At 44.5% G+C, this 13,264-nt stretch overlaps 1 protein-coding gene across 1 annotated transcript in view; it reads left to right on the top strand.

The window, feature by feature from the left end:
- The window catches only part of CRYBG3 (crystallin beta-gamma domain containing 3), a 151,788-nt gene that overhangs the window by 69,761 nt on the left and 68,763 nt on the right, over positions 1-13,264 (top strand). The window contains 1 exon segment of the mRNA XM_033942906.1: positions 7,448-12,317. Within this exon segment, the coding sequence (XP_033798797.1) occupies positions 7,448-12,317 (4,870 nt within the window).

The raw sequence follows: 13,264 nt of genomic DNA, 5'->3' as shown, positions 1-13,264 counted from the left end.
GGAAATTGGGTTCCTGCAGGGATGGGGAAAATTTTATCCTTGTGTCATTTTCTACTGTACATTCAAGGATGAACCTGGGTTTTAAAAGTGGCATAGAGCTGATTTTGTTTCTATGGATGAATATACTGACATATTTATGCTTTAGGTCTTCTATAATATTTAGTTAATTATTTTCTTACCACATACCGTATTTGCCGGCGTATAAGACGACTTTTCAGTACCTTAAAATCCTCCCCAAAGTCGGGGGTCGTCTTATACGCCGGGTACTGTTTACATCACAGTTCTTGGACCGGTGCCGGTCCGCAGAAAATTCCTGCCGGTCCGCACAGGACCGGCGAGATGGACCCGTTAAATTTTCTGCCCCGATGGTGTTTGCAGAAATCTTCTGTTCCTCCCAGCCTCGGGCGATCAAGACAGGCGGTCATTCCCTCTGTGAGTTTCGCCTATGCGGAAACAGGAAGTTGAAACAAAATAGGCGGGACTCAGAGAGGGAAGGTCCCGACGTTTGCAGCCTGTCTTGATCGCTGCCCCTGCTGAGTCGCCGAAGAGGGCCGCGGGGAAAGTGCAGGCAGAGAGAAGATGGTCAGCGTGCGCGGGGAGGTCAGCGTGTCGATTGGGGCCATCAGCAGCGTTTGTGCTGAGTCTGCCCACGTGCAGGATGCGGCGGGTAGGGGCCTCCGACTCGTCTTGGGCGGCTGGGCCTGCGGTGCAAAGCTGTTTTTGCCGGCTTGGGGGGGGGGGGTCGCGAATCGGAAGAAGGGGTAGTCTTATACGGCGAGTATATAATAAACTCTATATTTTAACTGTAAAAGTTGGGGGGTCGTCTTATACGCCCAGTCGTCTTATACGCCGGCAAATACGGTAAATACTCACATTCCCTTCAGAGATAATTATTATTTATGCAGCGCTATTCTTGTATACGATACTATGTAAGATAATCATTGGGACATTTTTTAGCTCAAGACTTTTAACATGTACCAATTTGGTTGTAATGAGTAGTAATACACTGGTTTACCTGAAGCTGTACACAGATGTCCGAAGGGGTTTTGTGCTGTGACCTGTGCTAGCTGTTCAAGGTCACTGCAAAGATAGAGGCCTCCTTCCATCCTCAGAAGCCGCCCAATGGCCTGCAATGAGGAAATACATGAGTTTCTGCTGTGATTGTTCAAAATCACACTGCTGTGAAGTAGAAATTCTGCTTTATATATATGCTTAGGTGAACCGTTGCTCAAGTCACATGGATGAGTATGCTTGGCTCCATATTTCAGTCTTCTACAAATAACTTTATTAGTTTCACGTGTCCCCGTCTGTGCTGTCAGCAAGCCTAGATTCTTGGCTTGCTCAGGGAGATATTGTATTTGATTTTTCTATGCAGGATATTTCCCTCATGTTGATTTTCCATAGATAGTACATTAATTTACTGGAATTACTCAAACCAGTAATGAGAATGTCAAGAGAGCTTTGAGGGCCATTCAGCTGTGTTTGGAATCCTTTTAAAACTTTGTTAGATTTATGTTGATGTACTGCCCTTCAATGTACAGGGTGAAGCAAAAAAAACCAACCAACCAACCAACCCTTAGAGTTTTATGCTGTTTTCTCAGTAGCCACTTTGCATTTCAAAGTGAAATTTTACAGCTTTATTTGCTGTTACTATCTACACTTGTATAGTAAGTGGAATGAGACTTTTTAGAGTGAACACCCAGCGATTTTTACACATTCAAAAATGTTTGCACTGTAAAACTACCGTTATTTGAAAACAAAGCTGTACTAGCTTACTGTTAATGATATCACAGTGACATAGACTTTTGTACAAAGGACTAGAGTCCTGCAGATTGGAAGCCAATCACAAGCTCCACCCAAAGCCACAAGCAATTGCCAAACTTAGGAAATCACTGCAGATGATCTGGGATAGCCTGTCACAGGCACTGATCCGATAGGACTATTAAGAAATTCCTAAACCAGTTGAAGGCCTGTGTTAATGCCAAAGTTGGACACTTTGGCCCTGATTCTACAAAGTGCGTCCCGATTTTAGGCAGCTGTAGGCGTCCTACAGCTGTCTTATCAGCCAATCGGGATGCACGTTTTTTAAAAAAATGCTCCCCAGGCAGGCCGCCTATATTGAAGGCGCCTCCGGGAGCCTAGGGAGGCTCGCAAGACGCCTAAGCTCGTCTAAGGGCCTTAGGCGAATCTAGGCGGCCCTACGCATCTCCCTAGTAGAGGAAGAGACACTTACAATGTAGGCCAACAAAATGCTGGTCTACATTGTAAGTAGATGCGGCCGCTATAATTATTGCGGCAAAGGATCTCTCTGCCGCTTTAAGTATAGCGGTCCGCGGCCGCCTGTCCGATCGCTGGCAGGAGGATGCCCAAACCCTCCTGCCAGAAGATGCCCCCCCCCCGACAATATCGATCGCTGGCAGGAGGGTGCCCAATCCCTCCTGCCCGTTGACGCACCCTCCCCCCCCCGTGCTAACAGCCCCCAAACCTCCACCCCACCAAACTAACCTTTTCTTTTGGCCAGACGGGTCTTGCCCGTCCAGCCGGCAGGCCCGCCTCGTCGAAATGAGGCGGGCCCGCCCCTTCCCGGCCCATCCCACCGAAGCCTAAGGCCTGATTGGCCCAGGCTCTAGAGGCCTGGACCAATCAGGCCTTAGGCATAGCGGGTCCGCCCATCCCCACTAAGTCTAAGGCCTGATTGGCCCAGGCGCCTAGAGCCTGGGCCAATCAGGCCTTAGATTAAGTGGGGATGGGCGGACCCGCTATGCCTAAGGCCTGATTGGTCCAGGCTTCTAGAGCCTGGGCCAATCAGGCCTTAGGCTTCGGCGGGATGGGCCGGGAAGGGGTGAGAAGGGGCGGGCCCACCTTATTTTGACAAGGCGGGCCTGCCGCCTGGACGGACAAGACCCGTCTGGCCAAAAGAAAAGGTTAGTTTGGTGGGGTGGAGGTTTGGGGGCTGTTAGCGCGGGGGGGAGAGTGCGTCTTCTGGCAGGAGGGTTTGGGCACCCTCCTGCCAGCGATCGGTAGTGTCGGGGGGGGGCATTTTCTGGCAGGAGGGTTTGGGCACCCTCCTGCCAGATCGGTAGTGGGGGGGGGGAGCATCTTTCGGCATGAGGTTTTGGCCACTCTCCTGCCTGCAATCGGACAGGGGGGCCGCGGCCCGCTATACTTATAGCAGCAGAGAGATCCCTTGCCGCGATAAGTGTAGCGGGCTGTGTCTAATCTAACCCGATTCTCTAACCAGCGTCTGTAACATGGACGCCGGTTACAGAATCAGGGTTTAGTGTAGGCCCGATTCTGAATAGGACACCTCTCCCGGGCGTCCTATACAGAATCAGGGCCTTTGAGCATTCACAGTGTCTGCAAAATTATGACATTGTTAATGGTACTGTTTGAATGATGTTATTTTACTGTGTTTTGGCTCAAACATTTTTAACACACAGAAATTGCTAGGTAATAATGCTGAAATGCCAGTAACATCAACATAGCTTAAGATAAATGTTGTTTAATAGTAATATGTAAGTATGATGATTATGTAAAATTTTTTGTGAAATTTAGAACGATTGTTGCAAAAATGTCAAAACACTTTAGGGGATTACTTTTTTTGCCTCACCCTATATATTCCAAAAACAAAAACTGATCAAGGAGATAAAGGGAGTGACCTTATGACAACAGTCCCCCCCCCGCTCCCCCCAATGTACTAAACTTTCAAAAAATAATACTTTAGAGCCAAGATTAAAGTGCTAATTGAATCCTGTTATTTGCTCATAAGACAGTTGTTCACAGGGCAAACCATTAGGTACACAAAAGTTATACCGATGGTATAGTTGTAAGTTTCAATTATAGAACATCAATTTTCATGCAAATTTTCTCTTAGTGTTACTTATAAATTGTGAAAACTGGGTATTCCAAACACTTATCTTAGGGCAATGGAGATATGAGTCCTGGCTTCAATACAAGCTGGGCTTTGCAATAGCTGCCTTAGGAAACCAGGCAAAAATGCTTTCCAAATTGCCTTAATCTTTTTGAATTCCTGAATGTTACCCAGTAAAAAATGAAGTGAAAAGACACCCCTATGAGAGGCCACTGAAAAGTTCTCTGCCCAACTAAGAAGAGAATGATGTGGAGCTATGAAAGTTACAAGTTACTGTATTTTTTGCTCCATAAGACGTACTTTATTTCCACCCAAAAGTGGGTGGAAATGTCTGTGCATCTTATGCAGCGAAAATATAAATTTTTAACACCCCCCACCCGGTCGGGCCTTTTAAAAACACCCCCAGTACCCTTTTTAACCCTTGTCCCTTTATAAACACTCCCGTCCCATCACGTACCTCTTCAAATCTCCCCCATTACCTGGTGGTCCAGCGATGCATTGGCCGGCAGGCGAGAGCCCTCCGCCCGCCTGCCTGGGCCAGTACCACCTCTTCCCGTCCTGTCCCGCACATCCTTAAATGTCTTCCATTGCCTGGTGGCCCAGCAGTGTGTCAGTCGGCAGGTGCTAGCTTTCCGCCCTCCTGGGTCAGCGCCGCCCTCCGAATGATGCAATTCTCATGAGAACTGAAGGCACCATTTGGAGGGCGGCGCTGGCCCAGGCGGGCGGAAAGCTTGCTCCTGCTGGCCGACTCACCTCTGGGCCACCAGGCAATGAAAGACATTTAAAGAGGTGCGGGACAGGATGGGAAGAGGCTGGCAGAGGGCTCGCGCCTGCCGGCCGATGCACCGCTGGCCCACCAGGCAATGGGGAAGATTTGAAGAGGTAGGGGACGGGAAAGGGAGTGTTTTGAAAAGGGATGGGGGGGGGGCGTGTGAGGGGCCAATTTCTTTAATTTTATTTTCCAACTTATTCCCGTTTTGGTTTTTTTTTTTTTCTTCTTATATTTTTTTCTTCTCTTCTTGTTCTTATCTTCTGGTCTGTGATTTCAGGGGACAGTGGAGATTGTGAATTCCTTCCTTGGCTGCTATCTGAGTCCAAGTCTACTGCATTGTAGATTCTGCTTTGAGTCTAGTTCAGTAGGGGGAAGGAAGTGGGGGGGAAGGTTTTGGGTGTTGGATCTGTATCATTTGTATCATGGTTGTAGTTGGTTGTATTCTATGGTTGATTGTATTTGTAGGCTGGATTTTATTTTTTGAAAATAAAAATTGATTATACATAAAAAGGGACGGGGTTAAAAAAGGTTTTTTTTTTAAATTTTTGGCTCATTGTGCTGCATACTGGAAGTTGCTCCCTGCTGTAGTTGGGGGTGTGGGTTCATGCTGTGGTATTCTTGATTATTGTTCCAGTTTTGTATGGGACTTGTTTCTGTTTTGGGCTATGCCCTGTTTGTAAGTTATTTTGGAAACCAATAAAAATTGTACCATAAAAAAGGGAGAGAGAATTAAAAAAAGGTACTGGGGGGCGGGTTACAGGACAGGGCACTGCAGTGAGACAGGGTACAGAGCCTGGCAAGAAGGAGTGTAGGGTTGGGTGCAGTGCCTGGCAGGGAGAATTTGATTCAGAATGTTTTTTTTTCTTGTTTTCCTCCTCTAAATCTAGAGTGCGTCTTATGGTCAGGTGCGTCTTATGGAGTGAAAAATACTTTTCTAGACACTTTTAGTTTCAATTACTGGATGTACTCAAATATAAACCAAGATATTGGAGCCAAAAAGAGACCCAAAAATGGGGGTCTCGGTTTCTATTTGGGTCAGCGCTGACCTGTCCCCCTTCCTGAACCTGTTAAAGACTTCTGCTGGGCCTGCCGTAAGATCTGGTGGTCCAGCGGTGGGTCGGAACATGAGGGATCTCTTCCGTCTCCTGTCCCAGCTGACTCTACTAACTTTTACCTCAAGTTTCAAGTTTCTTTATTTTTGATATACCGTTTATCAAGTAAGTATCTAAATGGTTTACAATAAAATAGAGATTAAAAAAGAAATAAAAATAAAATATATAACTTTTAAATCCCTGGTGGTCCATCAGTGGGATGGGACAGCAGGGATCTCTCCCATTCCTCCCATCCGATTCTAAGAATTTTTACCTCCCTCCCACCTCCCCTGTGTATCTTTAGAATCCTTGGTGATTCAGCAGTGAACTACGGCAGAAGCGACCTTCCTTCACTCCTGCCTGAGCAGAGCCACTAGCTGATTGACTGCTGCGAGTTCTCGCGGGATTTCAAGAATTTGCAGCAGCCTATCAGCTAACAGCTCTGCATGGGCAGGAGCGAAGGAAGATCACTGCTGGACCACCAGGGATTCTAAAGATATGCAGGGGAGGTGGGATGCAGGTAAAATTTCTTAGAATCGGCTGGGATAGGAGGCGGGAGGGATGCCTACTGTCCTGGCCCACCAGGACTTATGGCAGGCCAGGTGGAGGCCTGCAAGGCATCGGGAGGGAGGGAGGAGAGGATACAGAACCTGGCAAGAAGGGAAGGGGGGCTGAGTGCAGAGACTGGTAGGGGAGTGAGTGAGGGGGCTGGATGCAGAGCTTGGCAGAGCAGGGAGGGAGGGGGAACTGGGAGCAGAGCCTGGCAGGACAGGGCAAGGCAAGACACTGCACTTGAATATTAACACCCCCAGTAAACCTTTTTCCCTCCTTTTTGGGAGGAAAAAAGGTTACCTCAGTTTATATTCGGGTTGTTTTATATTCGAGTATATACAGTATATGAAATGATACAAAAAGTGTCAAGAAAAGTGTGGAATAACTTGTAAGTTTCATGGCTCTACATCATTCTCTTCTTGGTTTGGCTGAGAACTTTTCAATGGCCCCGCGTAATCAAGAAAGCAAAAAGAACTACAAGACAGGAGGGAACATAGCTGCTGAGTTTCTGATAGAGATTTCTAGCAAGATGCCAGTTTTAATGGCCCTCTAAACTCAGCACATGAGCAATCGCTGATACATTTTAGGAGTGTCTCTCCCAGATTTTACATGGTCACTCACAAAAATTCTTGCAAATCTGGAAAATTGTTGGCTTTTAGAACTTGTTGCTCACATAAGAAAAAATGTGCATGCACCTGGCCATTCCTTGAGGGAGCATTGCTCAGCAGGAAGATGGAGCTCGATAACAGTGAGTGGTGGAAAAGAACAATTTTTCCTGCAGAGTTGCCTGCCCATTGTGTCACTGACTAGTTTCTTCCCTCGTTGCCCATTCGTAGTTCTTGGTATCTGTTCTAAGCATGGTTTAGCATACTGACAAATAATTTCAGCTTGTCAGCATTTTTCCCTTCTCTCAGTTCTGCTTTTTCTGAAGAGTGTAATCCCTCAGCTAAGTTTCTTATTGATGAAATAATTGTTCTTGTGCTATTTTGGGAGTTCTTGTTTTTGTGTTAGTACAAAAGAGAAGGCATAACAGGGGAAATGACAGTAGTACACTGATTTGGGGGAGTGCAAGGCAAGCTAGTTCTGCTGTTCATGTACAAATATCAGCATATGTGAAATGCAATAATTAAAACCACATGCTAATGGGAGTTTCTCTTGCAGGCAAGTTGAATGTAAGGAAAGTGCTCCTGCGGTTACTTATGCAACCTATAGAGGGTCCCGGCAGATACGCAAGCTCCTAAGGAGGCGCACACATGTGCAGAACGCGATCCCTGAAAGAGAAGAGACCCTTTGCACTGGTACGGGCATCGTCACAAAGGATGGAGACCTTGAAAATGTCACGTTGCCAAATGCAGAAACCAAAGGTGGTTTGTCAGAAAAAGAGTTCAGGGTTGAGGCTGAAACAGGATGGAAGAGGACTGATACTGAGCAACGTGCTTCAAACAACTTGGCACTTGAGAGGTGTTCAAGCACATCTGAAAGATCTCTTCCCTCAAATAACACTGGAGAGGCAAGGACACTGCCAGCTTGCAAACAAGTATTTTGCCCTGAATCAATATCGCTATCAAAGGCTCACAATAAGATATCCACAAATTGCAGCTGTCAGGATACATTCACCTTAGACATGAATTTAACAAATAATAAACTGGATGTAAAAGAGAGTATAGCTAATGGACTGATGGGGAAAGATTTTCAACCAGTGGTTAACATTTCTGGTTTGGAAAGTGTTACAAATTCCCATTTTCAGACTTCTAACCAGGAAGTAATGCAGAATGAAATGAAGTCTCTATCTAGTCAGAAAAGACAGCATATTAATGAAAATTTAAGATTAACAGACAGCTTGTTTAGTAATCAGATTACTGGTAAATCAGAGCTTCAGAAGGATCCTTGCATATCTCAAGAGAACAGTGTCCTTCAGACATACATAGCTCCAGAGACTATCACTGAAAGTGCAGGTGAAAACGACACCTTAAACACAGTGGAAACAGGTCAAACACCGAGGGTGAAAAAGAACACAGAGAAAATGCAAGACCATAAACTCAGGTTTGCTTCCCATGAATCAACATCATCTGATAGAGTCATAGAGGTCCAACATGAGAGAGAGAACACCAGAGCATTTGAAGATTTTGATTCTTCAAAGGACATATGTGTACCTGAAAAGCCGGGGCAGACTGCGGTATTTGAATATAAATCTGAATGCACAAGGAACATTTTTCCAGACACCCTGGAATCTCAAAAGGCTAATGCAGTTGAAACGTCACAAGGTTTGGGAGATGCTAACCACGCCAAGGTTCTAGACCCAGCTCTTGAAACAGAAGATGCTATTTCAGCCAGGCTTTTTCCTGAGTCGGAAGCTTTTCAGTGTGACCTTTTCCCTCTTACTGTCCAAGCAGCCATGGAAACCATTCCACATATAAAATCAGTGCTGCATCTACCTGAAGCTGATCATGTCATTAGGGCTCAAACTTCTTTACACATTTCCAGACCCACTGATGTCCATCTGACCAAGGTGTCAGTCCCTGAGCTTTTATTTGACATTGATCATTCTAGTATACCTGGACATACTGAAGCATTTGATCACAGCAACATAGATAAAAATCCCACTGTTACTCATTTACCTGGTGACCATAGCAAGATCAAGCGTGCTTCCTCTGCTCCTCTTTCTGACTGTGACACTGTAGCAAAGATCGCTCCCCCTGTCCTTGCATTTGAAGATGACTCTGTAGCAAAGATATTTCCTTCTGCCTCTTTCTCTGAGAACAATTCTGTAGGAAATATCACTCCCTCTTCCCTTCTAACTGAGGATGACCCTATAGCAAATATTTCTCCCTCTGCCCCTGTATTTGAGGATAATACTGTGACAAATATCTCTCCTCCTGTCCAGTTATCTGAGGGTGATACTTTAGTGACTATCTCTCCTCCTATCTCTCTTTCTGAGCATGATACTGTAACAAAGATCTCATCACCTGCCCCTCTTTCTGAGGTTGATGCTGTACTAAATATTTCTCCCCTGGCTCTTGTATCTGAGACTGATACAGCATCAAAGCTTTCTCCCTATGCTCCTGTGTCTCAACTTGATTCTATGGTAAATATCTCTCCCCCTACTCCTGTATCTGAAGGTGTTAATGTAGCAAAGATCTCTTCAGCTACCCTTCTGCCTGAGACTAATATTGCAGCTGGAACCTTTTATCTGTCTTCTGTACCAAACTATCCAAGGATGGACAAGGGTTTAACATCTAATGATGTTTGTCTTGCCAAGGTTTCAGTGAAATCTATAGATGTAAATAAGGTCAAGATTTTAGCTCAGTCGGTGGATCCTGAAGTTGGCCATGTAAGTAAGATTGTACCTTCTGCTCTTGAACCAGAATACATATGTCTAGCAAACCTTTCTGCTCTTCCTAATGAATCTTCCAATGCTGCTTCAGCCAAGATTTCTCCTCTTATTCTAGAAAGTGGAGATGTTATCCTGAGCAATGTATCTGTTCCTGATCTTAATACTGACGGTACTCATAGAGCAGAGGCTTGCCCCTTATCCATGATCAACGGAAATGACTGTATTGTTACTCTCCCCATCTCTACATCAGATTATGTCAACAAAGACACGATTGTCACAGAATCTGATGACAACATTACGCCTTCTGCCAAATTTAAAAATGCAATCCTGTCTGACATTTGTCCCCATGTCCTTAAATCTTCAGTTGCCAGCCCATCTACAACCTCAGTTTCTGCTCTCAGATTAGAAGATGACAATCAGACCAAGATTAAAAATTCTGCTCTGGCCTCCAAAAATGTCAACATGGAGTCAGGATTTTTGGATGCTTCTGAAGCTAAGAGTAGTTCTTTTCTTGGAAGCAAAGAAGCCATCATAGTTGAACCATTACCTTCTGGCATCTACCAGCTGAATATATCACTAGAAACAAAACTAATTAGCAAAGGTAACAGTGGAAAGGATGTGAACCACACTGAAATGAAGGCAAGAGAATTTGCTTCAGTTAGTAATACCGGTACAACTCATTCACAACCCAGTCTTGGGATTTCAGAACTTGAACCAAGCTTCATGTCACCTGAGTTAAGAAAAATAGATTGCCAAGCTGAAGTTCAACATAATGCAGAAGATGACATCTCTAGACATGTCAGCCAATTTCTTTTGAATAAAGCTGAAGAAATTGTTGGTGATATTCTCCGTTCAGCCATAGAAGTTGTAAAAGTAACACCTACTTATCAACTTCATGAAAAAATGGCCACTTCAGTATCGTCTGGTAATTTTAGTGGGAAGTCATATGGAATTTTACAGTTCACAAAAGATGTAGACCAGTCAAACAAGATCCCAGAACAATGTTTAGATGAAAACTGTATAGAAACGCCACTGCCACTTAAAGGGAATGAAACATTTCCGGGAGTTCTTCACACAGGTGCTGATGGTGAGAACAGGTCATTTAATGCTACTGAGAAAGTTGACCTGCATTACTTATTTGCCCTCAAAGCAGAAGAAATAATTAATGTTGTTATCAACCTAGCCAAACAGAAAGTAATATCTGAACAGCTGGAGCTTAACTATGACAAAACCCATAATACTAATGTGTTAACATCCTGTACTGGAATGTCAGAGGGCCCAGAAGCAATGTTGACAAGGAAAATAGAAGATATTGTCAATAAACCTTCCAGAACAAAAATATCAAAATCTTCTGAACAATTGGGTGGGTTTCTCAAAATGTCTGAAGTAGCAAATTACTCTGTTCCCTTATCTTTGCAAAGTGTAAGGAATTGCACAGATCTGAAGACAAAAGCAGGAGAAATTGGACAAAACAACATGCATTTAATTCCTAAGAATGGGCTTATATGCTCTGATAGTAAATCAGCAGTGGGCTGGTATCCTGCAGGAATATCTAAAGACTTACTGGCTAGAACAGCCTATGAGGCAGAAATTGTTACAGAGAGGTGTGACGAAAACAATTTCTTCAAACCTATTGGCGGTCATGAGGCAGCACATGGAGTTAATGGCTTAGTGGCAGAAAAATCACAGATGCTGCAGACAGAATTTTTCTCTGAAATAAATGAATTCAAAGCAGACATCGATACAGAACATTTGCCCACTATAGTGAGTGAAGACATTTGCCCCAGCAGTGAAACACTAGAGCAATGGAATTGTTTGCATCTGTCTCACAATGATCAGCCAGATCCCAAGTCTTCATTTGCTCTACAGTGTAACAGCACTTTGGGAGATGATGAGCAAACAATGGAAACAGAAGCATATGACTTTCTTACACCAAAACTGCCTGCAACTGTGTTCCAACATTATACCGAGTGTGAGGAAATGGAAGGTGAAGGCAACCCTGCCTGTCTTTATGAGGAGAACAATGGACTTCCTGAGATGTGTGATGCTGATGACCTGGATTCATTCCTGGCCGTACAGGCTAAACGGTTCCGCGTCTATCCCTTCTCTTTATCACCCATATATGAGGATGACAGCTCACAAGAGGATATAATCTCCACCAGTGGCACTCCATGTCATACCAGTGAAAAATCCACTTTGGACAATGCAAAACAGGCCTCCTCCATCTTGTCCCTGCTTCAGTCAGTGTCTGATCGGTTAAAGTATAGTAGCAGGTTGCACGAGGAAGAGGAGGAATCTTGTGAAGAAAAGATGCCTTTGCAGGATGAAGCACTTCCAACCTGTGAATGGACAGATCACAGAAAGACTCAACATTTATCAGAAGAACCAGAAAGTGTTCCATTTTCCAACATACCACCAGCTACCTCAGTAGAACCATCTTTGTCTAATCAACGAAGGAATGCGTGTCAAAAGAAGTTGTCTCCAACACATGTATTGACAAATTTAAGTCAGTCTGTCCCTGAAATTGATACAGGCCACCGATCTAGTGCAGCTTCCAGAAGTGTGTATTATCAGTACCTGCAGGCTGCCAAAACATATTCAACTGAGAATGAAGTCAAGTTTGGCAGCATCTTTGAAGAAGTGCTGCTGCCAAAAGAGCCCTCAGAGGAAGATTTTCTGAAAACAGCTCTTCATGTGGTAAGTTATTTATGAGCCCACATGGGACATCAATATTCATAGAGCACTATAACAGAGAGCTCAGGTATAAATGTATATGTTCATATAGGGTGCTAAGTCTAGACAAATGCCATTACAGATGTGGTAAAATCTAAATTTAGCATATTTAACTAGACATGTAAGAAGCAGCCAATTTCCTCTAAAAGAAAACATCATTTTAGATATTGAGGGGGGGGGGGGTCAATATTCTGTTGGCAGCACTCAACATTTTGCTGAGTGCTACTGCATCATACCCATAAATTCAATGCTGGGTCATATCCAGGCTTTAGCACTGAAAATCTGGGTTTGCATAGTCTGCTAAAACATAGCTGATTAAGGGGCTCCCTATTTAAAGGAATAATCAAAAAAGATCTCAAGCGCCTCCAACGGGTCCAAAATGCAGCTATCCGCCTCCTACACAGCCTCAACTACCATAATCCCATCTCCCCAGCACTCCGCGCTGAACACTGGCTCCCAATTAGCCAATGCTGTGCATTCAAGGCCCAGGCAATAGCACATAAAAGAATTTATGCCACCACCCCCTCCTACATAAAATCCAAGCTACCCATCTACATCCCCACCCGCACCATCTGCTCAGAAACGGAGATACGTCTATGCATTCCCCCCCGGAAGGTCCCTCCTCTCAGAAACCGCCCGCAAACGCTCCTACAGCCACTTCATTCCCCAACTCTGGAACCAACTCCCCCCTCAACTCAGACTACAGAACTCACTAATGACATTCCGGAAAATGGTAAAGACCCTCCTCTTCAACTACACCCCACCCCCTTAAACCCCACCTCTACCTTTCTTTCTCCATTCTAATCTTCTGCCTAAATTTCTGTATAGTCCACTCTCAGCCTATACTCAAATAACTTGTATTTAAACTAAACTACTTACATTTAAACTACTGTTCTTAATTTGTTGTATAG

This window comes from Geotrypetes seraphini, chromosome 4 (genome assembly GCF_902459505.1).
Source record: "Geotrypetes seraphini chromosome 4, aGeoSer1.1, whole genome shotgun sequence".
Taxonomy (NCBI): domain Eukaryota; kingdom Metazoa; phylum Chordata; class Amphibia; order Gymnophiona; family Dermophiidae; genus Geotrypetes; species Geotrypetes seraphini.
This window is presented reverse-complemented; position numbering and strand designations above follow the sequence as displayed.